Source organism: Coregonus lavaretus, assembly GCF_964263955.1.
Source record: "Coregonus lavaretus genome assembly, chromosome: 13".
NCBI classification, from domain to species: Eukaryota; Metazoa; Chordata; class Actinopteri; order Salmoniformes; family Salmonidae; genus Coregonus; species Coregonus lavaretus.
The window spans coordinates 960,837-988,603 of record NC_140000.1 but is presented as its reverse complement, the minus strand read 5'-3'; the positions used below and the strand labels follow the sequence as shown (position 1 = coordinate 988,603).

The following is a 27,767-nucleotide window of genomic DNA, read 5'->3' as shown; positions in this document are numbered from 1 at the left end:
TAATTGACTGTTGTGACGAGTACTGAGGACACGAAGAGGCAGGACGCAGGAATCAACAAGGTAAAGGTTTGCTTAACTCCGGACTCTCCACTGACGTGGAACAACAAACCACCGGCAGGCAGGTCTTCCGGCATGAGGTGGACCAGGCTGTGATCCTCTTGGTGATCCAATTGATGGTGGGGTTCTGTAGTCTGAGCCAGGGCAATCCCAAGACGATCCGGTGAAGGGGTGACGTGACGATGTGGAATGACAGCTCCTCGTGGTGCTCCGGTAGTGTGGGAATGGTGATGGTGATGGGGAGAGTGACGTGCGTAATGGTACCTGATCCAAGGGGTTTATTGTCTGGCGAGGTGACGTGTAGCGGAGAAGGCAGTGGCACGGTGGGCAACCCCCATTCAGAGACCAGCTCCCTATCTATAAGGTTTCCCGCTGATCCGGAATCTATAATTGCAGTGGAAATGGAAGAGAAGGAATAACCAGTCACCGTTATGGGAACTAAAAACAATGGTTTTGTGATAGGAGATGAGGTAACACTCACGGAGCGGCTATGGGAGTCATACCGCCTAGATAGGGAGCCGCCAGGAGATCTGTGGTCCGTGGGTGAGGACTCTGAGGCAGGGCGGCTTCCATAGCTCAGATGGGGTGAGCGTCGAGGCTCCGGGAGGTGTTGGGAACGCCGTCTGTCTCTCAACATGTCGTCAAGACGGATGGACGTGGCGATGAGGGTATCAAGGTCCATCTTGTCGTCCCGACATGCGAGTTCCGTCTTGATGTCCTCCCGTAAGCCTCTCCTGAAGGCTGAGCGCAGAGCACACTCATTCCAGCCGGAAGACGACGCCACCGTGCGAAAGCTCAGAGCGTACTCGGACGCGGGCCCCTCTCCCTGTTGTAGCTTGACGAGGCGCTCACCCTCCGTCCTTTCAAACACCGCCCTGAACCGAGCGAGGAAGGTGGAGTGGAGAAGCGCCACGGCCTCACCCCCTTCCCAGACTGCCGTGGCCCAATCCAGCGCCTTTCCTTTAAGTAGTGAAATCACCAGCGCTATCCTGGCTTGGTCAGATGGATATGCCCCAGGCTGATGCGCTATATAAAGGGAAACCTGTAGCAGGAAGCCGCTACATTTAGTCGTTTTACCGTCATAGCGCTCCGGTAGGGCAAGGGTTCCCCTCAGAAGTGGGTGATAGCACGGGAACAGGTGGATTGGGTGCACTCGCTGCTCCCTGAGGTGGAACCGGAGCGCCGGGCAGATTATGCAGAGTTTGGAGGCGTTCAACTGGGCAAGCTGCTGCTGGTGCTGGTCGAAGCACTGGGAAACTCCAGGAGGATTACCTGCTGCATCCATTTTCGTGAGTGGTGTGTAATTCTGTGACGAGTCCTGAGGATACGAAGAGGCAGGACGCAGACGCAGGGATCAACAAGGTAAAGGTTTACCTAACACTGAGCGAGAGAATAACAAAGCGTGAGTAAACGACACGACGCTAAACAATTACACACAACAATGAACGAAGAGTCCAGGGCTACATAGGGGTGGTGATGAGATGAGGAGGTGCAGGTGCGCTGGAGGTGATTAGGGTGCGTTGGGTTTCCATTCCTGCGTTTGCCGAGGTGGTGCGCTCAGACCGGTGGCTCAGTAGACCGGCGAATCAGAGCGCCGGAGGGGAGCAACGGGAGGAGACGTGACAACTGTATTTTACTGTAAAAAAAGTAAATGCTACTGTAATAATATAATGAATGAATGGACCAAAAGGACATGGCAAAATACTCAACCATTAAGACTTGCTGCCACTCCAATCTGTCCCCTATACATTTTAAATTCATGGTGCACTATAACCACATATGAGTTAAATTGGTACAGCAACAAATATATCCTCTTACAAGGCATGCCTCCAAATATGTTAATGAGCCAGAAACAACAATACCATGCACCCACTAGTGATGGAATTACAGTACCATTTGAAATACAACAATTATTTCCAAGCACACAACATTTTCCCACAATGCACCATCATTAACAGTATGCTGCAGTAATGCTTTCACAGTATTTTACTGTTGATAATACCCCAAATGACTGTATAAATTACAGTTTCCCGTTACAGTGTAGGCATAGGATTTGCCAACCGCCCTCTGGAACCATTCACATCATCTGGCTGCCAGTTAAATATTGCATCTGTCTGTCTGTCTGTCTGTCTGTCTGTCTGTCTGTCTGTCTGTCTGTCTGTCTGTCTGTCTGTCTGTCTGTCTGTCTGTCTGTCTGTATCCCAGGTACCTCCACCCAGAAGGTCTGCCCTCTGACTACACCGTCACCATCCTGTTCCGCCTGCTACCAGAGACCCCCCAGGAGCCCTTTGCATTGTGGGAGATCCTGAACAAAGACAATGAACCCCTGGTGGGGGTCATCCTGGACAGTACGTACAGTCTATTCCTCATCACTTCCTGAATCCCTGGTCCTGTGGTTAGAGTTCGGGTTAAAGGTTAACCTGCATACTGCGTACTCTGCAATTGAGGTCTGTGGTTTACAAAAGTGTGGGGATTTCCAGCGCTGCAGGGTTTGTTTCCAGCGCTGCAGGGTTAGTTTCCAGGGCTGCAGGGTTAGTTTCCAGGGCTGCAGGGTTAGTTTCCAGCGCTGCAGGGTTAGTTTCCAGGGCTGCAGGGTTAGTTTCCAGGGCTGCAGGGTTAGTTTCCAGGGCTGCAGTGTTAGTTTCCAGTGCTGCAGGGTTAGTTTCCAGTGCTGCAGGGTTAGTTTCCAGGGATGCAGGGTTAGTTTCCAGTGCTGCAGGGTTAGTTTCCAGTGCTGCAGGGTTAGTTTCTAGGGCTGCAGGGTTAGTTTCTAGCTGGTGTATGAGAGAGATATAGACTGAACACACAGACCAGAGGACCAAGCCAGAGGACTCCAGAATATGGGTTTGTGGGTTTGTGTAGAATGTACTGTCGCTAATTCTCTCTCTGTCTGTCTCTGTTTCTGTCTCTGTCTCTATCAGACGGTGGGAAGACGCTGACGTTCTTCAACCACGACTACAAGGGAGACTTCCAGACAGTCACATTTGAAGGGCCTGACATCAAGAAGATGTTCTATGGCAGTTTCCACAAGGTCAGCAGCCTAGTTCTTCCCCTAGATCCTCTATGGCCTCTGGTCAAAAGTAGTGCACTGTATAGGGAATAGGGTTCTATTGTCAGACCCCTCCATCCGTATAATAAAGCCGTTGCATGTCGAATTCTCAAAATAGAGAATTTAGTAGAAGTCATGTCAAAAAATTATCCCAGAGAATGAATTAATGGGGAAACAACCCAACCCCCTCCATCACAGTAGTCAAAGAGAGAGAGCACACACACACACACACACACACACACACACACACACACACACACCCCTCTGTGGCAGCAGTCATAGAGAGTTTGAGGAACCATCCATCAGACTCTCTTCTACTAGACTTTGTGTACTTGGCTGTTTTGTGTGCACTCTAATGTATTCAGAGGCTGCCTGCAGTATATATCTGGTTGTAATGCTGTTCACCCAAGGACTTTATCCTCCCCGCACACACACACACACACACACACAGACACACACATACGCACACACACACACACACACACACACATACGCACACACACACACACACACACACACACACACACACACACACACACACATACGCACACACACACACACACACACACACATACGCACACACACACACACACATACGCACAAACACACACACACACACACACACACACAAATACGCACACACACACACACACACACACATACGCACACACACACACACACATACGCACACACACACACACACACACATACGCACGCACACACACACACACACAAAAATTGACATACACTTACACACATATGCACGCGCAAGCATGCGTACACACACACACACGCACATACACACGGTCATGGTCTCCCCTCCGACTGGATGACAGTTGTGTTGTGCAGCGACAGACATGTCCTGCTGGATTGTCTTCACTTTACTCCAGGTGTCTTCATATGGTAATCCCTACACCACCGTGTCACACAGAGGATCTCCTGTCATTATAGAGGAAAAGTGTACACGTGTTTCTGAATGGTGTTACTTCTGGTCAGCTGACTGAACTGTGATATCTGAGGATGATGTTTCATCCAGGCTACAGTAACGTGGCAGACTGAACTGTGATATCTACAGTTGAAGTCGGAAGTTTACACACACCTTAGCCAAATACATTTAAACTCAGTTTTTCACAATTCCTGACATTTAATCCTAGTAAAGATTCCCTGTCTTAGGTCAGTTAGGATCACCACTTTATTTTAAGAATGTGAAATGTCAGAATAATATTAGAGAGAATGATTTATTTCAGCTTTTATTTCTTTCATCACATTCCCAGTAGGTCAGAAGTTTACATACACTCAATTAGTATTTGGTAGCATTGCCTTTAACTTGGGTCAAACGTTTCAGGTAGCCTTCCACAAGCTTCCCACAATAAGTTGGGTGAATTTTGGCCCATTCCTCCTGACAGAGCTGGTGTAACTGAGTCAGGTTTGTAGGCCTCCTTGCTCGCACATGCCTTTTCAGTTCTGCCCACACATTTTCTATAGGATTGAGGTCAGGGCTTTGTGATGGCTACTCCAATACCTTGACTTTGTTGTCCTTAAGCCATTTTGCCACAACTTTGGAAGTATGCTTGGGGTCATTGTCCATTTGGAAGACCCATTTGCGACCAAGCTTTAACTTCCTGACTGATGTCTTGAGATGTTGCTTCAATATATCCACATAATTTTCCTTCCTCATGATGCCATCTATTTTGCGAAGTGCACCAGACCCTCCTGCAGCAAAGCACCCCCACAGCATGATGCTGCCACCCCCGTGCTTCACGGTTGGGATGGTGTTCTTTGGCTTGCAAGCTCCCCCTTCTTCCTCCAAACATAACGATGGTCATTATGGCCAAACAGTTCTATTTTTGTTTCATCAGACCAGAGGACATTTCTCCAAAAAGTACACTCTTTGTCCCCATGTGCAGTTGCAAACCGTAGTCTGGCTTTTTTATGGCGGTTTTGGAGCAGTGGCTTCTTCCTTGCTGAGCGGCCTTTCAGGTTATGTCGATATAGGACTCGTTTTATTGTGGATATAGATACTTTTGTACCTGTTTCCTCCAGCATCTTCACAAGGTCCTTTGCTGTTATTCTGGGATTGATTTGCACCAAAGTACGTTCATCTCTAGGAGACAGAATGCGTCTCCTTCCTGAGCAGTATGACGGCTACGTGGTCCCATGGTGTTTATACTTGCGTACTATTGTTTGTACAGATGAACGTGGTACCTTCAGTCGTTTGGAAATTGCTCCCAAGGATGAACCAGACTTGTGGAGGTCTACAATTATTTTGCTGAGGTCTTGGCTGATTTCTTTTGATTTTCCCATGATGTCAAGCAAAGAGGCACTGAGTTTGAAGGTAGGCCTTGAACTACATCCACAGGTACACCTCCAATTGACTCAAATGATGTCAATTAGCCTATCAGAAGCTTCTAAAGCCATTACATAATTTTCTGGAATTTCCCAAGCTGTTTAAAGGCACAGTCAACTTAGTGTATGTAAACTTCTGACCCACTGGAATTGTGATACAGTGAATTCTAAGTGTAATAATCTGTCTGAAAACAATTGTTGGAAAAATTACTTGTGTCATGCACAAAGTAGATGTCCTAACCGACTTGCCAAAACTATAGTTAGTTAACAAGAAATTTGTGGAGTGGTTGAAAAACGAGTTTTAATGACGCCAACCTAAGTGTATGTAAACTTCCGACTTCAACTGTATCTGAGGGTGATGTTTCATTCAGGCTACAGTAATGTGACAGACTGAACTGTGATATCTATCTGAGGGTGATGTTTCATCCCATGCAGGGATCAGCAGTAAAGAGTATTCTTATAGGGGAGGACGTGCCGTCCTGAGTGTCTTTGACATTGTGAGAGATTTTCTTTCTAGTTTTCTCTGTATGATGTGGGTTACATTTCTAGATTCTAGCTTGGTAGCATAAAAATGCTTTGCTCTGTCTCCCAGTGTTTCTGAAGCAGAGGCATGGTCTATGTATTGTTTGATTTGGTAACTGGTATTAGGGACCACATTTCACAGTCTGCTGCTGTGGCTGGTAAGACAGAGCAGCCAGGGTCTTAGTGTTTATCTGCCTGCCTTGCCTCCATCTGAAACTCATTTACACAATGTAAATCCACTGGCGCAGAGAATTGCCCTCCTGAATATTGCTGACCCCAGAAATAACGTCGCTTTTAAACAAATCTCTCTCTCTCTCTCTCTCTCTCTCTCTCTCTCTCTCTCTCTCTCTCTCTCTCTCTCTCTGTCTCTCTCTCTCTTTCTCTCTCTCTGTCTCTCTCTTCTTTCTCTCTCTCTGTCACTCTCTGTCACTCTCTGTCACTCTCTCTCTCTCTCTCTCTCTCTCTCTCTCTCTCTGTCACTCTCTCTCTCTCTCTCTCTCTCTCTCTCTCTCTCTCTCTCTGTCTCTGTCTCTCTCTGTCTCTCTCTCTCCTCTGTCTCTCTCTCTCTCTCTGTCTCTCTCTCTCTCTCTCTCTCTCTCTCTCTCTCTCTCTCTCTCTCTCTCTCTCTCTCTCTGTCTCTCTCTCTGTCACTCTCTCTCTCTCTATCTCTCGCTCTCTCTCTTTTTCTCTTTTTCTCTCTTTCTCTATCTCTCTCTTTCTCTCTTTCTCTCTTCTCTCTCGCTCTCTCTCTCTCTCTCTTCTCTCTGTCTCTCCCTCTCTCTCTCTCTCTCCTCTCTGTCACTCTCTCTCTCTCTCTCTCTCTGTCTCTCTCTCTCTCTCTCTGTCTCTCTCTCTCTCTCTCTCTGTCTCTCTCTCTGTCACTCTCTATCTCTCGCTCTCTCTCTCTCTCGCTCTCTTTTTCTCTTTTTCTCTCTTTCTCTATCTCTCTCTTTCTCTCTTTCTCTCTTTCTCTCGCTCTCTCTCTCTCTTTCTCTCTGTCTCTCCCTCTCTCTCTCTCTCTCTCCTCTCTCTCTCTCTCTCTCTCTCTCTCCTCTCTCTCTCCTCTCTCTCTCTCTCTCTCTCTCTCTCTCTCTCTCTCTCTCTCTCTCTCTCTCTCTCTCTCTCTCTCTCTCTCTCTCTCTCTCTCTCTCTCTCTCTCTCTCTGGAGTTGAGGCTATTATGGATTTCTGCAGATTTGACTTAAAGGGGTAATCAGAAATGTATTTCTCAGATAAAGTGTTGCCAATTGTGCTATAAAGCTACAGTAAGTAACCCCTCTCAAATTCTGAGATGTAAGATATGGGTGCAATGGGGGGGGGGGGGGGGGGTTGCATGGTAACAGTTCAAGTATTCCATATCCTGTTTACATGGCTAATGGGGAGAAGAGAGGAGAAGTAAGGAAAATGTGCTGATTCATAACTCTCTCCTTCATGCATTTCTCTCCTAGAACATTTTGTGTCAATGTGGCAATGTTTAGAATACATTTGAGATGGATTATGCTGATACACAGCTTTTAATACCAGCATACATTACAGTAAAGCATGGAGAGTTTACATCTCACATAGTTGAGGTATTATCAAGTAAAACTACCTGAAGCAGAATCATTTAAGCGATGGAAGTTGAAATAAAACTCTGCAGACTACGCCACCGTTGATGAATGGATGGGATTCTCATATTGGACCTTCTGTATTTAGTCTCTAAGACAAGTCTAATTAAGGATCTTGTTTCTACCACTCTGAAGTGATACCAAACTGTACTCCATCGGTTTCCTGTTTATTTTCTCTCTGAGTCATTGTCAGTCCCATACATTGGAGGAGGCTGTTTTGTAAGAAAGATGCAAAATGCACTCTGCCTATCTGCTGTAATAGAAAAACCCATCAGTCCTCACACGGTTAGAAATCGTGGGATGTCTTAAATGGGAAAAGCAAACAACTGAAGCGCTGCATATTGCAGTAGAGAGCAGCGAGGAGCGAGGAGGATGTCAGTGACACTCGCCGTTCGAATTAAAAACACAGCTAGCGCGCTGGATGAAATAGGCTAATACATCATGTTGGCACTCAAATTATAGCACACAATTGATCAGAGGACCCATCTGACCCACAGGACTGAGTGTGTGTGTGTGTGTGTGTGTGTGTTGGGCTACATGTGTGTGTCTCTCCTCTCTCTCCTTTCCTCTATACTTCTAATCCTCCTCTCTTCTCCGTCCCTGTCCTCCTCTCTTCACCGTCCCCTCCGTCCCTGTCCTCCTCTCTTCACCGTCCCCTCCGTCCCTGTCCTCCTCTCTTCACCGTCCCCTCTGTCCCTGTCCTCCTCTCTTCACCGTCCCCTCCGTCCCTGTCCTCCTCTCTTCACCGTCCCCGCCGTCCCTGTCCTCCTCTCTTCACCGTCCCCTCCGTCCCTGTCCTCCTCTCTTCACCGTCCCCTCCGTCCCTGTCCTCCTCTCTTCACGGTCCCCTCCGTCCCTGTCCTCCTCTCTTCACGGTCCCCTCCGTCCCTGTCCTCCTCTCTTCACCGTCCCCTCCGTCCCTGTCCTCCTCTCTTCACCGTCCCCTCCGTCCCTGTCCTCCTCTCTTCACCGTCCCCTCCGTCCCTGTCCTCCTCTCTTCACCGTCCCCTCCGTCCCTGTCCTCCTCGCTTCACCGTCCCCTCCGTCCCTGTCCTCCTCTCTTCACCGTCCCCTCCGTCCCTGTCCTCCTCTCTTCACCGTCCCCTCCGTCCCTGTCCTCCTCTCTTCACCGTCCCCTCCGTCCCTGTCCTCCTCTCTTCACCGTCCCCTCCGTCCCTGTCCTCCTCTCTTCACCGTCCCCTCCGTCCCTGTCCTCCTCTCTTCACCGTCCCCTCCGTCCCTGTCCTCCTCTCTTCACGGTCCCCTCCGTCCCTGTCCTCCTCTCTTCACCGTCCCCTCCGTCCATGTCCTCCTCTCTTCACCGTCCCCTCCGTCCCTGTCCTCCTCTCTTCACCGTCCCCTCCGTCCCTGTCCTGAATATCATCATCAAGGCCATGGGGTTCATCCCTTAAACTACCATCCCTATTCATAGCCACTCTCAGACAGACAGACACATCCACAGCAGAGATACTGTCCCCATGACATTGGTCAGACTATGAATAAAACTGTTCGATTAATGGCCTTTGTCCCAAATGGCACCATGTTCCCTATATAGTGCACTACTTTTGACCAGAGCCTTATTAGCCTCATCAACTCTGGTCAAAAGTAGTGCACTATATAGGGAATAGGATGCAGCCCAGGCCTTGTGGATACAGTGTTAGTTGGTAGACTGTTGAACTTCTCTTGTTCAGGCAAAACATTTGTTGTTCAGGCTATTGTTGGTTTTAAAAATGGTTCTCTCTCTTGCAATTGTCTTTGGAGGCTGATATGCTGTCCGTGTGTTGGGTTAAGTATATCTCTAAACCCACAACAGTAGTCCTGGGCAGTGTCCCAAATGACACCCTATTCCCTATATAGTGTAATGGGCTCTGGTCAAAAGTAGTGCACTACATAGGGAATAGGGTTCCATTTGGGACTGAACCTTGGATCCAACCACATAACACAGGCAGGCAGGCAGCTAGGCGTTTGACACGTTCTGACATATAGAAACAAAATCATACCCAGTGAACTGGAGAAAATAGTTTCACTCCCAAGAACCCATTAAAACGACCGTACAGAGCATTACAGACGTCACAGACCGCCCAGATGGATTCTGTTTCTGACGCACAAATATGAACTCTGTCTAACTTCAGATTAGCCTCATCTTGTTACTGCGGGGCTCTGGTCAAAAGTAGTACCCTGTGTAGGGAATAGGGTACCATTTGGGAGGCGGCTATTATGATTACGGTTGTAACTCGGCTTTGTATCCCAGAACAGCAGAGGAGCCTGTCTGGGAAACCTGTGATTTATTGTGAATTTGCTACAATACATTGTGACAAGGAGGAAGTTGATAGGTGCGCATGGCAGGTAAATCTTGCAATATTTATTGAGAAACAATTTCTTGAACATTGTTTTTGAGGTGATTCAACCCAGAGATTTCACTAAAAATGGGCATTACACCTGTGTTTTTTTATTACGGACAACAGTTCTCATGGGTTGGCCCTGCTCACAGCCAATGGATAGGGTTGTGACTAGATGGGGTACAGCTACGGACGGGTTTACCATTGAACTACTGCCAGAGTTTGGACTTGGACTTTGACGCCAGAGAATGAGTCGGAGTTGGATTTGTTTTTACATCAGATAATTGTACACTTTCAGTTAATAAAACTGACTGTTGTTTATTTTGATGAAAGTGCTGATGACTTGATAGGTCTACTATATTGTCCACTCACTGACTGTTAGGAGACAGCATTTACTCTCTGGATGATAGTTATACCATATCTGGCAAAGCACCACATGCAAGGACCTGTTATACGACCCTTATACAGTATGCTTGCTTGACATTTGCTTATAGATGATTTATGAAGCATCTATGTAGGCTTTGTCTAGAATATACTTTATTTAAAGTGTGTCTGTTAATGCTGTGGTTTGTTTCAGTACGTTTAAAACATGGTGTTCCATTCTCCTCTCCCCACAGACTGTTAATGCTGTGGTTTGTTTCAGTACGTTTAAAACATGGTGTTCCATTCTCCTCTCCCCACAGATTGATAATGCTGTGGTTGGTTTCAGTACGTTTAAAACATGGTGTTCCATTCTCCTCTCCCCACAGACTGATAATGCTGTGGTTTGTTTCAGTACGTTTAAAACATGGTGTTCCATTCTCCTCTCCCCACAGATTGATAATGCTGTGGTTTGTTTCAGTACGTTTAAAACATGGTGTTCCATTCTCCTCTCCCCACAGACTGATAATGCTGTGGTTTGTTTCAGTACGTTTAAAACATGGTGTTCCATTCTCCTCTCCCCACAGCTCCACATGACGGTCAGTAAGACCACTGCCAGGGTGGTGATGGACTGTAAGGTAGTGGGAGAAAAGCCCATCAACGCGGCTGGCAACATCAGTATAGACGGGGTGGAGGTACTGGGACGCATGGTACGATCCAGAGGGAAGAGGAACAACTCAGCTCCGGTAAGAACGATGGAGGAAACTACCACACATTGTGCTGCTAATGTTTGTCTCTTTTTTGAAGGTTGAAAGCCTGAAACGTTAGCACAACAAACAAGCATAGTTTGGATAGGAGTTTATTTTTCATTTAAACTACTCTTACACATCTTCCAACACACCTGCAAGACAAGCGACCTCTAGATGTGCAAGACATTTCACTTTCAAAGCATGACATGGCGTATTTCTCAATAGGCATTCTACCGTGTTCCACACTCTCATGCGCTGAGCGCATTCTCAGAGGACGTTTATTTTCTCTCGCTCAGATAATTGCCGCCATTGATTTCGAGAAGTGGTTGTGTCATATTTCTGTGCATACTTTCCGTTGAAGCTGGCATCGACGGATGCTTCAAAATATGTACAAACGGAGTACGCATTCGAGAAGTGCCCTCCGTGCTCCGTTTCGCATACTTTGATTTAGACTCATACTCTGACTCTCCCGTGCTCCAATTTGCGTGCTCGGAGCACGGTAGTATGCATTTTGAGAAACACCGAGTGCTGTCTGACACTCTGCATCACCCTCTGAGCTGGCTGTCCTTTAGACCTACAGCTTTCAGTCACACACTATATAGTCTCACAACAACACTCTACAGCATTTCTAATACCACAACAACACCCTACAGCCTCTTTAAATACCACAACAACACCCTACAGCCTCTTTAAATACCACAACAACACCCTACATCCTCTTTAGATACCACAACAACACCCTACAGCCTCTTTAAATACCACAACAACACCCTACAGCCTCTTTAAATACCACGACAACACCCTACAGCCTCTTTAAATACCACAACAACACCCTACAGCCTCTATAATACCACAACAACACCCTACAGCCTCTTTAAATACCACAACAACACCCTACAGCCTCTTTAAATACCACGACAACACCCTACAGCCTCTTTAAATACCACAACAACACCCTACAGCCTCTATAATACCACAACAACACCCTACAGCCTCTTTAAATACCACAACAACATCCTACAGCCTCTTTAAATACCACAACAACACCCTACAGCCTCTTTAAATACCACAACAACACCCTACAGCCTCTATAATACCACAACAACACCCTACAGCCTCTTTAAATACCACAACAACACCCTACATCCTCTTTAAATACCACAACAACACCCTACAGCCTCTTTAAATACCACAACAACACCATACAGCCTCTTTAAATACCACAACAACACCCTACAGCCTCTATAATACCACAACAACACCCTACAGCCTCTATAAATACCACAACAACACCCTACAGCCTCTTTAAATACCACAACAACACCCTACAGCCTCTATAATACCACAACAACACCCTACAGCCTCTATAAATACCACAGCAACACCCTACAGCCTCTATAATACCACAACAACAACCTACAGCCTCTTTAAATACCACAACAACACCCTACAGCCTCTATAATACCACAACAACACCCTACAACCTCTTTAAAAACCACAACAACACCCTACAGCCTCTATAAATACCACAACAATACCCTACAGCCTCTTTAAATACCACAACAACACCCTACAGCCTCTATAAATACCACAACAACACCCTACAGCCTCTTTAAATACCACAACAACACCCTACAGCCTCTATAAATACCACAACAACACCCTACAGCCTCTATAATACCACAACAACACCCTACAGCCTCTTTAAATACCACAACAACACCCTACAGCCTCTTTAAATACTACAACAACACCCTACATCCTCTATAATACCACAACAACACCCTACAGCCTCTTTAAATACCACAACAACACCCTACAGCCTCTATAATACCACAACAACACCCTACAGCCTCTATAAATACCACAACAACACCCTACAGCCTCTTTAAATACCACAACAACACCCTACAGCCTCTATAATACCACAACAACACCATACAGCCTCTTTAAATACCACAACAACACCCTACAGCCTCTATAATACCACAACAACACCCTACAGCCTCTTTAAATACCACAACAACACCCTACAGCCTCTTTAAATACCACAACAACACCCTACAGCCTCTATAATACCACAACAACACCCTACAGCCTCTATAAATACCACAACAACATCCTACAGCCTCTATAAATACCACAACAACACCCTACAGCCTCTTTAAATACCACAACAACACCCTACAGCCTCTATAAATACCACAACAACACCCTACAGCCTCTTTAAATACCACAACAACACCCTACAGCCTCTATAATACCACAACAACACCCTACAGCCTCTATAAATACCACAACAACACCCTACAGCCTCTTTAAATACCACAACAACACCCTACAGCCTCTATAATACCACAACAACACCCTACAGCCTCTTTAAATACCACAACAACACCCTACAGCCTCTTTAAATACCACAACAACACCCTACAGCCTCTATAAATACCACAACAACACCCTACAGCCTCTTTAAATACCACAACAACACCCTACAGCCTCTATAAATACCACAACAACACCCTACAGCCTCTTTAAATACCACAACAACACCCTACAGCCTCTATAATACCACAACAACACCCTACAGCCTCTTTAAATACCACAACAACACCCTACAGCCTCTATAATACCACAACAACACCCTACAGTCTCTATAATACCACAACAACACCCTACAGCCTCTTTAAATACCACAACAACACCCTACAGCATCTATAATACCACAACAACACCCTACAGCCTCTATAATACCACAACAACACCCTACAGCCTCTTTAAATACCACAACAACACCCTACAGCCTCTTTAAATACCACAACAACACCCTACAGCCTCTATAAGACCACAACAACACCCTACAGCCTCTTTAAATACCACAACAACACCCTACAGCATCTATAATACCACAACAACACCCTACAGCCTCTATAATACCACAACAACACCCTACAGCCTCTTTAAATACCACAACAACACCCTACAGCCTCTTTAAATACCACAACAACACCCTACAGCCTCTATAAGACCACAACAACACCCCACAGTCTCTATAAATACCACAACAACACCCTACAGCCTCTATAATACCACAACAACACCCTACAGCCTCTTTAAATACCACAACAACACCCTACAGCCTCTATAAGACCACAACAACACCCCACAGTCTCTATAGTCCCATAACAACACAGTCCTGGTCCTCCTCACTGGGATCACTGTGACCCAAGATGTCAGAACAGGAAATAAGTTGAGGAGCAGTCTTTGTTAGATGCATAATAGTTATGTGATTATTTCTGTGCACCTCTGAGGGTACATTAATTGACTGCTTTGCAACTATGTGAGAATGTATTATTATTGTATTATTTCTGGAGATTGTCTGATGGAAAGAAAGTGCTTTGTACAGCATTTTGGGGGAATTGGTGGAAAGTAAAAATGTCCCCCTTGATGTTTTTCCATTCATTCTCAGTTTATTGTACTTTAAAGTGGTGAGGCTTTGATATTTCCTCAGCAATTATACTTGATGGTTGACAAATCAATAATCTTATCAAGGTGTAATCTCATAATAAATACATGTAATTTATTTTAGCTTAGTGTTTAAAAGTGCTTCAAATGTCTCATCTCATGTCAATGCATTCCGACTGGGCACAGATGTCAATTCAACATCTATTCCCCGTTGGTTCAACAGCCATTTGAGCAGACAGAGAGTCACCATTAAACAGCCTGTTGAGCAGACAGTCACCATTAAACAGCCTGTTGAGCAGACAGAGAGTCACCATTAAACAGCCTGTTGAGCAGACAGTCACCATTAAACAGCCTGTTGAGCAGACAGTCACCATTAAACAGCCTGTTGAGCAGACAGAGTCACCATTAAACAGCCTGTTGAGCAGACAGAGAGTCACCATTAAACAGCCTGTTGAGCAGACAGTCACCATTAAACAGCCTGTTGAGCAGACAGTCACCATTAAACAGCCTGTTGAGCAGACAGAGAGTCACCATTAAACAGCCTGTTGAGCAGACAGTCACCATTAAACAGCCTGTTGAGCAGACAGTCACCATTAAACAGCCTGTTGAGCAGACAGTCACCATTAAACAGCCCGTTGAGCAGACAGTCACCATTAAACAGCCTGTTGAGCAGACAGAGTCACCATTAAACAGCCTGTTGAGCAGACAGTCACCATTAAACAGCCTGTTGAGCAGACAGAGTCACCATTAAACAGCCTGTTGAGCAGACAGAGAGTCACCATTAAACAGCCTGTTGAGCAGACAGTCACCATTAAACAGCCTGTTGAGCAGACAGAGAGTCACCATTAAACAGCCTGTTGAGCAGACAGAGTCACCATTAAACAGCCTGTTGAGCAGACAGTCACCATTAAACAGCCTGTTGAGCAGACAGAGTCACCATTAAACAGCCTGTTGAGCAGACAGAGTCACCATTAAACAGCCTGTTGAGCAGACAGTCACCATTAAACAGCCTGTTGAGCAGACAGAGTCACCATTAAACAGTCTGTTGAGCAGACAGTCACCATTAAACAGCCTGTTGAGCAGACAGAGAGTCACCATTAAACAGCCTGTTGAGCAGACAGTCACCATTAAACAGCCTGTTGAGCAGACAGGGTCACCATTAAACAGCCTGTTGAGCAGACAGTCACCATTAAACAGCCTGTTGAGCAGAGAGTCACCATTAAACAGCATGTTGAGCAGACAGAGAGTCACCATTAAACAACCTGTTGAGCAGACAGACAGTCATCATTAAACAGCCTGTTGAGCAGACAGACAGTCACCATTAAACAGCCTGTTGAGCAGACAGTCACCATTAAACAGCCTGTTGAGCAGACAGAGAGTCACCATTAAACAGCCTGTTGAGCAGACAGAGTCACCATTAAACAGCATGTTGAACAGACAGAGTCACCATTAAACAGCCTGTTGAGCAGACAGTCACCATTAAACAGCCTGTTGAGCAGACATAGAGTCACCATTAAACAGCCTGTTGAGCAGACAGAGAGTCACCATTAAACAGCCTGTTGAGCAGACAGTCACCATTAAACAGCCTGTTGAGCAGACAGTCACCATTAAACAGCCTGTTGAGCAGACAGTCACCATTAAACAGCCTGTTGAGCAGACAGAGAGTCACCATTAAACAGCCTGTTGAGCAGACAGAGTCACCATTAAACAGCCTGTTGAGCAGACAGTCACCATTAAACAGCCTGTTGAGCAGACAGAGAGTCACCATTAAACAGCCTGTTCAGCAGACAGAGAGTCACCATTAAACAGCCTGTTGAGCAGACAGAGTCACCATTAAACAGCATGTTGAGCAGACAGAGTCACCATTAACAGCCTGTTGAGCAGACAGAGTCACCATTAAACAGCATGTTGAGCAGACAGAGTCACCATTAAACAGCCTGTTGAGCAGACAATCACCATTAAACAGCCTGTTGAGCAGACAGTCACCATTAAACAGCCTGTTGAGCAGACAGAGTCACCATTAAACAGCCTGTTGAGCAGACAGAGAGTCACCATTAAACAGTCTGTTGAGCAGACAGAGAGTCACCATTAAACAGTCTGTTGAGCAGACAGAGAGTCACCATTAAACAGCCTGTTGAGCAGACAGAGAGTCACCATTAAACAGCCTGTTGAGCAGACAGTCACCATTAAACAGCCTGTTGAGCAGACAGAGTCACCATTAAACAGCCTGTTGAGCAGACAGAGTCATCATTAAACAGCCTGTTGAGCAGACAGAGTCACCATTAAACAGCCTGTTGAGCAGACAGTCACCATTAAACAGCCTGTTGAGCAGACAGAGTCACCATTAAACAGCCTGTTGAGCAGACAGAGAGTCACCATTAAACAGCCTGTTGAGCAGACAGTCACCATTAAACAGCCTGTTGAGCAGACAGTCACCATTAAACAGCCTGTTGAGCAGACAGAGAGTCACCATTAAACAGCCTGTTGAGCAGACAGAGTCACCATTAAACAGCCTGTTGAGCAGACAGACACCATTAAACAGCCTGTTGAGCAGACAGAGAGTCACCATTAAACAGCCTGTTGAGCAGACAGTCACCATTAACAGCCTGTTGAGCAGACAGTCACCATTAAACAGCCTGTTGAGCAGACAGAGTCACCATTAAACAGCCTGTTGAGCAGACAGAGTCACCATTAAACAGCCTGTTGAGCAGACAGAGTCACCATTAAACAGCCTGTTGAGCAGACAGAGAGTCACCATTAAACAGCCTGTTGAGCAGACAGTCACCATTAAACAGCCTGTTGAGCAGACAGAGTCACCATTAAACAGCCTGTTGAGCAGACAGAGAGTCACCATTAAACAGCCTGTTGAGCAGACAGTCACCATTAAACAGCCTGTTGAGCAGACAGTCACCATTAAACAGTCTGTTGAGCAGACAGTCACCATTAAACAGCCTGTTGAGCAGACAGTCACCATTAAACAGCCTGTTGAGCAGACAGAGTCACCATTAAACAGCCTGTTGAGCAGACAGAGAGTCACCATTAAACAGCCTGTTGTGCAGACAGTCACCATTAAACAGCCTGTTGAGCAGACAGTCACCATTAAACAGCCTGTTGAGCAGACAGAGTCATCATCATACGTCACAACCACTATTTGTATATTTCTCTGAAGCATGTAGAACACGGTGTAGAACACAATGTAGAACACGGTGTAGAACACGATGTAGAACACGGTGTAGAACACGGTTTAGACACGGTATAGAACTCTGAATACCGTAAGTGTGTTGCAATATCATGCCAATATTAACCCTTTCTCTGTGTTGTTGTTCCCTGTGTGGCTGTTCTCTGTGTGGCTGTTCTCTGTGTGGCTCTGTGTGTTTGTTCTCTGTGTGGCTGTTCTCTGTGTGGCTCTGTGTGGCTGTTCTCTGTGTGGCTGTTCTCTGTGTGGCTCTGTGTGTTTGTTCTCTGTGTGGCTGTTCTCTGTGTGGCTGTTCTCTGTGTGGCTGTTCTCTGTGTGGCTCTGTGTGGCTGTTCTCTGTGTGGCTGTTCTCTGTGTGGCTCTGTGTGGCTGTTCTCTGTGTGGCTGTTATCTGTGTGGCTGTTCTCTGTGTGGCTCTGTGTGGCTGTTCTCTGTGTGGCTGTTCTCTGTGTGGCTCTGTGTGTTTGTTCTCTGTGTGGCTGTTCTCTGTGTGGCTGTTCTCTGTGTGGCTGTTCTCTGTGTGGCTGTTCTCTGTGTGGCTGTTCTCTGTGTGGCTGTTCTCTGTGTGGCTCTATTTGTTTGTTCTCTGTGTGGCTGTTCTCTGTGTGGCTGTTCTCTGTGTGGCTGTTCTCTGTGTGGCTGTTCTCTGTGTGGCTGTTCTCTGTGTGGCTCTGTGTGGCTGTTCTCTGTGTGGCTGTTCTCTGTGTGGCTGTTCTCTGTGTGGATGTTCTCTGTGTGGCTGTTCTCTGTGTGTGTATAGTTCCAGATCCAGATGTTTGACATTATCTGCAGCACGTCCTGGGCCAGTCGAGACAAGTGCTGTGAGCTCCCTGGACTGGTAAGAACAACTGCCTTTTAACCAACCTTTCAACCAACCTACAGACCAACAATCAACAGACCAACAGACCAACAGACCATAGTGAAGATGGCGGACTGAGCACAGATCGCCTTAGGATAAAAACGTAATATTCAATATCTGTTAGACTAAATATTAACACTTCACATACTGGTGGGTAATAACCTTAAATCTGGATAACAACACAAAACAAATAATAAAGCAAGAGAAATGTATCGACAAATATTACGAAATCAAGCAACACCCAAACATGACGGAGAGCAAACAAGGAGAACCAATCTCCAAAAGAAAACGTGACTCCTCGACGGACACAGACGATTTATGCTTTTCACCACCGGGAATGGTAAGGGTGGAAACCGATCTGTTAAAATCAATAAATGACAAACTGGGCATACTTGAATTAGTCAGTAAAGATATAGAGGAGATGAAGGCCTCGAGATGAGTGACGGCGACAATGTAGAAAGAAACAAACAAGCTAAAAGGTACAGTCAATAAGATTGAAACTGACGTTAATGAATTTAAAAAGGAGAACATCTTAGAGAGAGAAGCCTTACTTGACATACAACATCTGGAACTTACTGGTATCCAAGAAAAAGAAGGAGAGTGTTCCTGAAAAGTGTGGTGAAGGAATTATTTCTTACAGTGCTTCAGATCCCACGCGAAGCTGTCGACAAAATTCAACTCGAACGTGCGCACCGTTTCGGACAGAGAGGACAGAGATATGGGCGCCAAAATCGTTGCCAAATTTGCTTTCTTTAAAGATAAAATAATGGTTAAAAGCCTGGGTAAAAGACTCGCTGGCGCGAAAAAAGGCATGAATGATCAGTTCCCGAAGGAAATTGCAGAATGGCGCAAAGTTCTGTACCCAATCTTCAAGGAGAATAGATTAAAAGGGAAACGTGTAGCTCTCATAGTCGATAAACTGTATATTGAATACCAAATGTTCAGAGACACCAAGACTACTCCATGGCTATTCTAAATATTACAAAGTTCCCATAGAGGAGCCGAATAATGGAACACCCAATACTAGCCATGGTAGGGATTGTAATCTTTAAAAAAACATATAGAAAAGCAATAAAATACAACAATTGTTAAAGAAATAAACTACAACTACACTATACCATTAGTATTACACTTTCTGTTTATAGTATTTTATAAATTGATAAGACAGCATTAGAAGAAAGGATAATTAGCTAAATAATACATCTTCAAATATAAGGAACTGGAACACAAAAGTACTCAATCAACATAGTGGAGATAAAACACAGCAAACAGAGGACATAGAAGGCACAGTATGTGTATTTGTATTTATTATGGATCCCCATTAGTTCCTGCCAAGACAGCAGCTACTCTTCCTGGGGTTTATTATGGATCCCTATTAGTTCCTGCCAAGACAGCAGCTACTCTTCCTGGGGTTTATTATGGATCCCTATTAGTTCCTGCCAAGACAGCAGCTACTCTTCCTGGGGTCCAGCAAAATTAAGGCAGTTAATACCATTTGTAAAACATTACAATACATTCACAGATTTCACAACACATTACCACATATCTACAGTACAAAATCCATGTGTACGTGTGTGTATATTATTGTGTGTGTGTGCATGTGTCTGTGCCTATGTTTGTGTTGCTTCACAGTCCCCGCTGTGGTGTTTTAATCTGTTTTTTAAATCTAATTTTACTGCTTGCATCAGTTACTTGATGTGGAATAGAGGTCCATGTAGTCATGGCTTTATGTAGTACTGTGCGCCTCCCATAGTTTGTTCTGGACTAGGGGACTGTGAAGAGACCTCTGGTGGCATGTCTTGTGGGGTATGCATGGGTGACCGGTGCTTTCAACATGTCAATACCTCTGATAAATACAAGTAGTGATGAAGTCAATCTCTCCTCCGCTTTGAGCCAGGAGAGACTGACATGCATATTATTAATATTAGCTCTCTGTGTACATCCAAGGGCCAGCCGTGCTGCCCTGTTCTGAGCCAATTGCAATTTTCCTAAGTCCTTTTTTGTGGCACCTGACCACACGACTGAACAGTAGTCCAGGTGCGACAAAACTAGGGCCTGTAGGACATGCCTTGTTAATAGTGCTGTTGTGGGAATATGTTAAAGAGTTTAAGTATAGCCAATTGGAATTTGTGGTCTGTATATTTTGTCATTTCATTTAGGATACCATCAACCCTACAGGCCTTTTTGGGGTGGAGGGTTTGTATTTTGTCCTGTAGTTCTTTCAATGTAATTGGAAAATCCAGTGGGTTCTGGTAGTCTTTAATAGTTGATTCTAAGATTTGTATTACTCTGTTAGTAACACCGCTACAAAACACTCCCAATACCCCATCCTCTCAGATACAGTCCTGCCCACCTCACTACTCACAGACCGCTAGCCTGTATTTATTACCTACTACCGGCCTCCCTGGCTCTTTCAAAGCACGTTTTATCATTGGAAAAGGATAGGACAATTATTTTAATGATAACTGTGTTTCTAGCTAGCCGGGCCCAGGAGATAGCTGTGCTGTATGGTGCTGCTGCGAGGCCAGGAGATAGCTGTGATGTATGATGCTGCTGCGAGGCCAGGAGATAGCTGTGCTGTATGATGCTGCTGCGAGGCCAGGAGATAGCTGTGATGTATGGTGCTGCTGCGAGGCCAGGAGATAGCTGTGATGTATGGTGCTGCTGCCAGGCCAGGAGATAGCTGTGATGTATGGTGCTGCTGCGAGGCCAGGAGATAGCTGTGATGTATGATGCTGCTGCGAGGCCAGGAGATAGCTGTGATGTATGGTGCTGCTGCGAGGCCAGGAGATAGCTGTGATGTATGGTGCTGCTGCGAGGCCAGGAGATAACAGGATATAACAGGATATAACAGATATAGCCCCTGGTTCTCCTCAGACTTGACTGCCCTTGACCAGCACAAAAACATCCTGTGGCGTACTGCATTAGCATCAAATAGCCCCTGCGATATGCAACTTTTCAGGGAAGTTAGGAACCAATATACACAAGCAGTTAGGAAAGCAAAGGCTAACTTTTTCAAACAGAAATTTGCTTCCTGTAGCACTAACTCCAAAAAGTTTTGGGACACTGTAAAGTCCATGGAAAATAAGAGCACTTCCTCCCAGCTGCCCACTGCACTGAGGCTAGGAAACACTATCACCACCGATAAATCTACAATAATCGAGAATTTCAACAAGCATTTTGCTACGGCTGGCCATGCTTTCCACCTGGCTACCACTACCCTGGCCACCAGCTCTGCACCCTCCGCTGCAACTTGCCCATGCCCCCCCCGCTTCTCCTTCACACAAATCCAGACAGCTGATGTTCTGAAAGAGCTGCAAAATCTGGACCCCTACAAATCTTCTGGGCTAGACAATCTGGACCCTTTCTTTCTAAAACTAGCCGCCAAAATTGTCGCAACCCCTATTACTAGCCTGTTCAACCTCTCTTTCGTAACGTCTGAGATCCCCAGAGATTGGAAAGCTGCCGCGGTCATCCCCCTCTTCAAAGGGGGTGACACTCTAGATCCAAACTGTTACAGACCCATATCCATCCTGCCCTGCCTTTCAAAAGTTTTTGAAAGCCAAGTCAACAAACAGATCACCGACCATTTCGAATCCCACCGTACCTTCTCCGCTATGCAATCCGGTTTCCGAGCTGGTCATGGGTGCACTTCAGCCACGCTCAAGGTCCTAAACGATATTATAACCGCGATCGATAATAGACAGTACTGTGCAGCCGTTTTCATTGACCTGGCCAAGGCTTTCGACTCTGTCAACCACCGCATTCTTATTGGCAGACTAAATAGCCTTGGTTTCTCAAATGACTGCCTCGCCTGGTTCACCAACTACTTCTCAGATAGAGTTCAATGTGTCAAATCGGAGGGCCTGTTGTCTGGACCTATGGCAGTCTCTATGGGGGTGCCACAGGGTTCAATTCTTGGGCCGACTCTTTTCTCTGTGTATATCAATGACGTCGCTCTTGCTGCTGGTGACTCTAAGATCCACCTCTACGCAGACGACACCATTTTGTATACATCTGGCCCTTCATTGGACACTGTGTTAACAAACCTCCAAACAAGCTTCAATGCCATACAACACTCCTTCAGTAGCCTCCAACTGCTCTTAAACACTAGTAAAACTAAATGCATGCTCTTCAACCGAACGCTGCTTGCACCCGCCCACCCGACTAGAATCACTACTCTCGACGGGTCTGACCTAGAGTATGTGGACAACTACAAATATCTAGGTGTCTGGTTAGACTGTAAACTCTCCTTCCAGACTCACATTAAGAATCTCCAATCCAAAGTTAAATCTAGAATCTGTTTCCTATTTCGCAACAAAGCCTCCTTCACTCATGCTGCCAAACATGCCCTCGTAAAACTGACTATCCTACCGATCCTTGACTTCGGCGATGTCATTTACAAAATAGCCTCCAACACTCTACTCAGCAAATTGGATGTAGTCTATCACAGTGCCATCCGTTTTGTCTCCAAAGCCCCATATAATACCCACCACTGTGACCTGTACGCTCTTGTTGGCTGGTCCTCACTACATATTCGTCGCCAAACCCACTGGCTCCAGGCCATCTATAAATCACTGCTAGGCAAATCCCCGCCTTATCTTAGCTCATTGGTCACCATAGCAACACCCACCCGTAGTCTGCGCTCCAGCAGGTATATCTGTCACACTCTGGTTCTAGGACTTTTTGTGTTTAGTCAGGGTGTGTAGATTTCCGTGTGTTGTGTACTGTGGGTAGTGTCTAGGTGTTCGCGTTCTATGTTTGGTCAGTGACTCCCAATCGGAGGTAACGAGTGTCAGCTGTCGGCTCGTTATCTCTGATTGGGAGCCATATTTAAATGTCTGTGTTCACCTTGTGGTTGTGGGTTTTTGTTCTTTATTCAGTCGGTGTAACTGAGGACGTCACGGATCGTGTTTTGTTTTGTCGTGTGTGTCAAAATTAAAATCATCATGTTCACTCCCAACGCTGCGCTTTGGTCATACTTCATTGGCGATCGTGACAGAAAAACCCACCACAACGAGACCAAGCAGCAGTTGGATAACGAGTGGTGGAGCCAGAAGAGCGAAGGTTGGGAGAGGACTATGGAGGCCTGGTCCACCGAGAGGAGAGACCCCCAGAAAATTTTTAGGGGGGGGGCTCACGACGTCGGGGCAGAAGGTGTACGGCCCGGAGGAGTGCAAGAGGTTGGCAGATATGGCCGCCAGTTTAAGGGGGCCACTGGTTACGAAGGGGATGGAAAGTGTGGAGGCACGGCGAGAGGTACTGGGGGGTGTTTCCAGTCCGGTCCGGCCCGTTCCTGATCCCCGTGTAGGGCCAGGGGTGTGTGTCCCCAGTGCGGTTCTGTCTGTCCCTGCTCAACGCACCGAGCCTACGGGGTGCGTCGTCAGCCCTGTCCAGCCAGAGCCGTCCGCCAGACAGGATCAGCCAGAGCCTTCCGCCAGACAGGATCAGCCAGAGCCTTCCGCCAGCCATGAGCAGCCAGATCCTTCCGCCAGCCATGAGCAGCCAGATCCGTCAGCCAGCCATGAGCAGCCAGATCCGTCAGCCATCCATGAGCAGCCAGATCCGTCAGCCAGCCATGAGCAGCCAGATCCGTCAGCCAGCCATGAGCCGTCCAGCCAGGATCCGCCAGAGCCGTCCAGCCAGGATCCGCCAGAGCCGTCCAGCCAGGATCCGCCAGAGCCGTCCAGCCAGGATCCGCCAGAGCCGTCCAGCCGGGATCCGCCAGAGCCTTCCAGCCGGGATCCGCCAGAGCCGTCCAGCCAGGATCCGCCAGAGCCGTCCAGCCGGGATCCGCCAGAGCCGTCCAGCCGGGATCCGCCAGAGCCGTCCAGCCGGGATCCGCCAGAGCCGTCCAGCCGGGATCCGCCAGAGCCGTCCAGCCGGGATCCGCCAGAGCCGTCCAGCCAGGATCCACGCACCAAGCCAGGGGCGCGTGTCGTCAGTCCGGTTCCGGCCAGCGGGGCTAGACAGGACCAGGGGTACTTTGGGGGGTTGGAGAGGAAGTGGGGAGGAAGCCCGGAGCCGGAGCCGCCGCCGAGGAGGAATGCCCACCCAGCCCTCCCCTGTTTGCTTGTAGTTAGGCGCGGTCGCAGTCCGCGCCTTTGGGGGGGGGTACTGTCACACTCTGGTTCTAGGACTTTTTGTGTTTAGTCAGGGTGTGTAGATTTCCGTGTGTTGTGTACTGTGGGTAGTGTCTAGGTGTTCGCGTTCTATGTTTGGTCAGTGACTCCCAATCGGAGGTAACGAGTGTCAGCTGTCGGCTCGTTATCTCTGATTGGGAGCCATATTTAAATGTCTGTGTTCACCTTGTGGTTGTGGGTTTTTGTTCTTTATTCAGTCGGTGTAACTGAGGACGTCACGGATCGTGTTTTGTTTTGTCGTGTGTGTCAAAATTAAAATCATCATGTTCACTCCCAACGCTGCGCTTTGGTCATACTTCATTGGCGATCGTGACAATATCTCACTGGTCATCCCCAAAGCCAACACCTCCTTTGGCCGCAATTCCTTCCAGTTCTCTGCTGCCAATGACTGGAACAAATTGCAAAAATCTCTGAAGCTGGAGACACTTATCTCCCTCACTCACTTTAAGCATCAGTTGTCAGAGCACCTTACCGATCACTGCACCTGTACACAGCCCATCTGAAATTAGCCCGCCCAACTACCTCATCCCTATATTGTTATTTATTTTGCTCATTTGTACCCCAGTATCTCTATTTGCACATCATCTCTTGCACATCTATCATTCCAGTGTTAATACTAATTGTAATTATTTTGCACTATAGCCTATTTATTGCCTTACCTCCATAACTTGCTACATTTGCACACACTATATATATATATGTATTTCTGTTGTATTTTTGACTTTGTTTTGTTTTACCCCATATGTAACTCTGTGTTGTTGTTTTTATCGCACTGCTTTGCTTTATCTTGACCAGGTCGCAGTTGTAAATGAGAACTTGTTCTCAACTGGTTTACCTGGTTAAATAAAGGTGAAAAAAAAAAATGAAAAAAAAGGAGAGCAGAGGAGAGGAGAGAGGTTCTATTTTCTCCTGCTGACAGACTGATGGAACAGGGGAGATAGCAACCTGAGGCCTTGCAGCACTCCAGCCACACACTCAACACTGGGGCACAGGACAGAAGGAGCTAAACTGATAGAGAAACCTGGAAATGGACAAATTGAAAAGCTTATCTACCAACTCCAGGCATTTAGTCTCACCAAGAGACATACAAACTGTTTCTTTCTTGAACATTTACATAATATCTCAAATTCTCACCAAGCTAAGCATTTACATAAGTATCTCCCATTTCAAACCGGATGGACATCATGAAAATTATTCGGAGAGGTTGAGAGTAGAAGAAGTTCAGGAGAAAAAACAAACAAAATATAATTATTGTAAAATTGACTGTGTCCATAAAATTTATATAGTAAGTATAAGCTGGAAGTAGAGGCCTAAGCATTGTTGTTCACTAGTTTACGCCAATTAGGGAAAGGGTGGTAGGGTTGGAAAGTAATAAAGGGGAATATTTTTTTTTTTTAAAGGATATGTATGTATGTATGTGTGTATGTATGTATGTGTGTATGTATATATGTATAAATGTATATGTATGTATATATATATATAAACATGGGGGATTGGAAGTGATGCAGACAATTACATTGATGGAAGTTACAATCTATCTGCAATATTAAGCTGATCTACCCCCTAAATTTTTTTTTAAAAAATATAAAAAATGTATCTCCCATTTCAACCAGTTAGCCACCCGGTGTGACAATAGTTTTGTTTACTTTAATTCACAATGTTGTGTTCGGTCCTGATATGAATCACAAATAGGAAATGGAATTGCGTGTGTTATTGTGTGGGGTTTTGAATTGCCACTATTGTCTGTTGTTTTCTGTTGTTCCACAGAGGCTGGAGGAGGACTGTCCTGCCATGCCCCATGCCTGTAGCTGTTCTCAGGACAGTAAAGGACCTCCTGGACCCACGGGACCCCCCGTAAGTCCTACTACTGTCTTTATTTACTGTCTTAGGGAATAGGGTGCCGTTTTAACACAGCCTCAACTCTCCTCTCTATTGGTTAGTGTTTTATGCAGCAGCTAGTCTTCCTGGGGTCCCTACTAAACACGATACAAAACAATCCTAGACAGAAACAACACCCAGAGACATCATTGCTCCAGAGTGCCGTCAAGCAGGCAGGAAAAGAGACTCCAGGGGCCGACAGAAGGAAATCCAAACCAGCCACCAAAAGTAAATTTGGTGAAACATTCCCGGTCTGGGGAGGGTCAATGTCACACAGTACTGTGGACGTGTCTCCGCCACAGGTGGACATTGTAAGGGGAAGGACCCCAACAGCGTGAGAGTCTTCATACATTCTGCTGGAGAGTGAGGGAAGAGAGAGAGAGAGAGAGAGAGAGAGAGAGAGAGAGAGAGAGAGAGAGAGAGAGAGAGAGAGAGAGAGAGAGAGAGAGAGAGAGAGAGAGAGAGAGAGAGAGAGAGAGAGAGAGAGAGAGAGAGAGAGAGAGAGAGAGAGAGAGAGAGAGAGAGAGAGAGAGAGAGAGAGAGAGAGAGAGAGAGAGAGAGAGAGAGAGAGAGAGAGGCAGAACCGGTTCCAGAGCCACTACGGGGCCAACGCTGTATCAACAAACAGACATGTTTGAGAAAGTCATTATATGGATATCGATTTATCAAAGCAGATTAGTCCTCTCTCTACTGTCTACACATGTACATTTCCAGTTTCCAGGTGGAGCCTATAGGCAGAGTTTAAAACCACAATGGAGGAAGATTTAATCTGAGGTTCCTCTATAGCCAACCTCTTGATGTTTATGTGGTCGTTGGCTCTGATCACTGTTGAACTACTAAACCCTTGTTATAACATTCAAGCTGTACGGGAGTTAAAGTGGGGCTTTATCAAGACACAATAGTCCTCGCTGAACGTGTTGAACCCATAGTAAAACTGTTCCTGCCCTTAATTCTATTATTCTTCAGTGTGTCTTTAATCACTGCTATTATTGTAACAGACTGGGCGTGTGAAGGACGTTCATCAAATGCACTTGTCCTGCCTCTGCCTCTGCTATCATAGCCTCCAGCCATAGGAACTATTAGTACCTGCCTCCACGTCCCCACAGGGGTGCCATTAAGGCAAACACAGGAAGAGGAAGGAGGCCATTGAGGCCAGATGGGACAATTACCTCCAGATGCCTTCATCAGTCAGTCAGTC

At 46.3% G+C, this 27,767-nt stretch overlaps 1 protein-coding gene across 1 annotated transcript in view; it reads left to right on the top strand.

The window, feature by feature from the left end:
• Positions 1-27,767, top strand: part of LOC311139272 (uncharacterized protein) — a gene marked incomplete at its 5' end in the record, with an annotated part of 67,458 nt that overhangs the window by 1,991 nt on the left and 37,700 nt on the right. Inside the window, 5 exons of the mRNA XM_084174160.1 lie at positions 2,263-2,405; positions 2,979-3,088; positions 10,867-11,025; positions 18,450-18,527; positions 26,459-26,545. Coding sequence (XP_084030286.1) covers positions 2,263-2,405; positions 2,979-3,088; positions 10,867-11,025; positions 18,450-18,527; positions 26,459-26,545 — 577 coding nt within the window. The remainder of the gene's footprint in view (positions 1-2,262; positions 2,406-2,978; positions 3,089-10,866; positions 11,026-18,449; positions 18,528-26,458; positions 26,546-27,767) is intronic.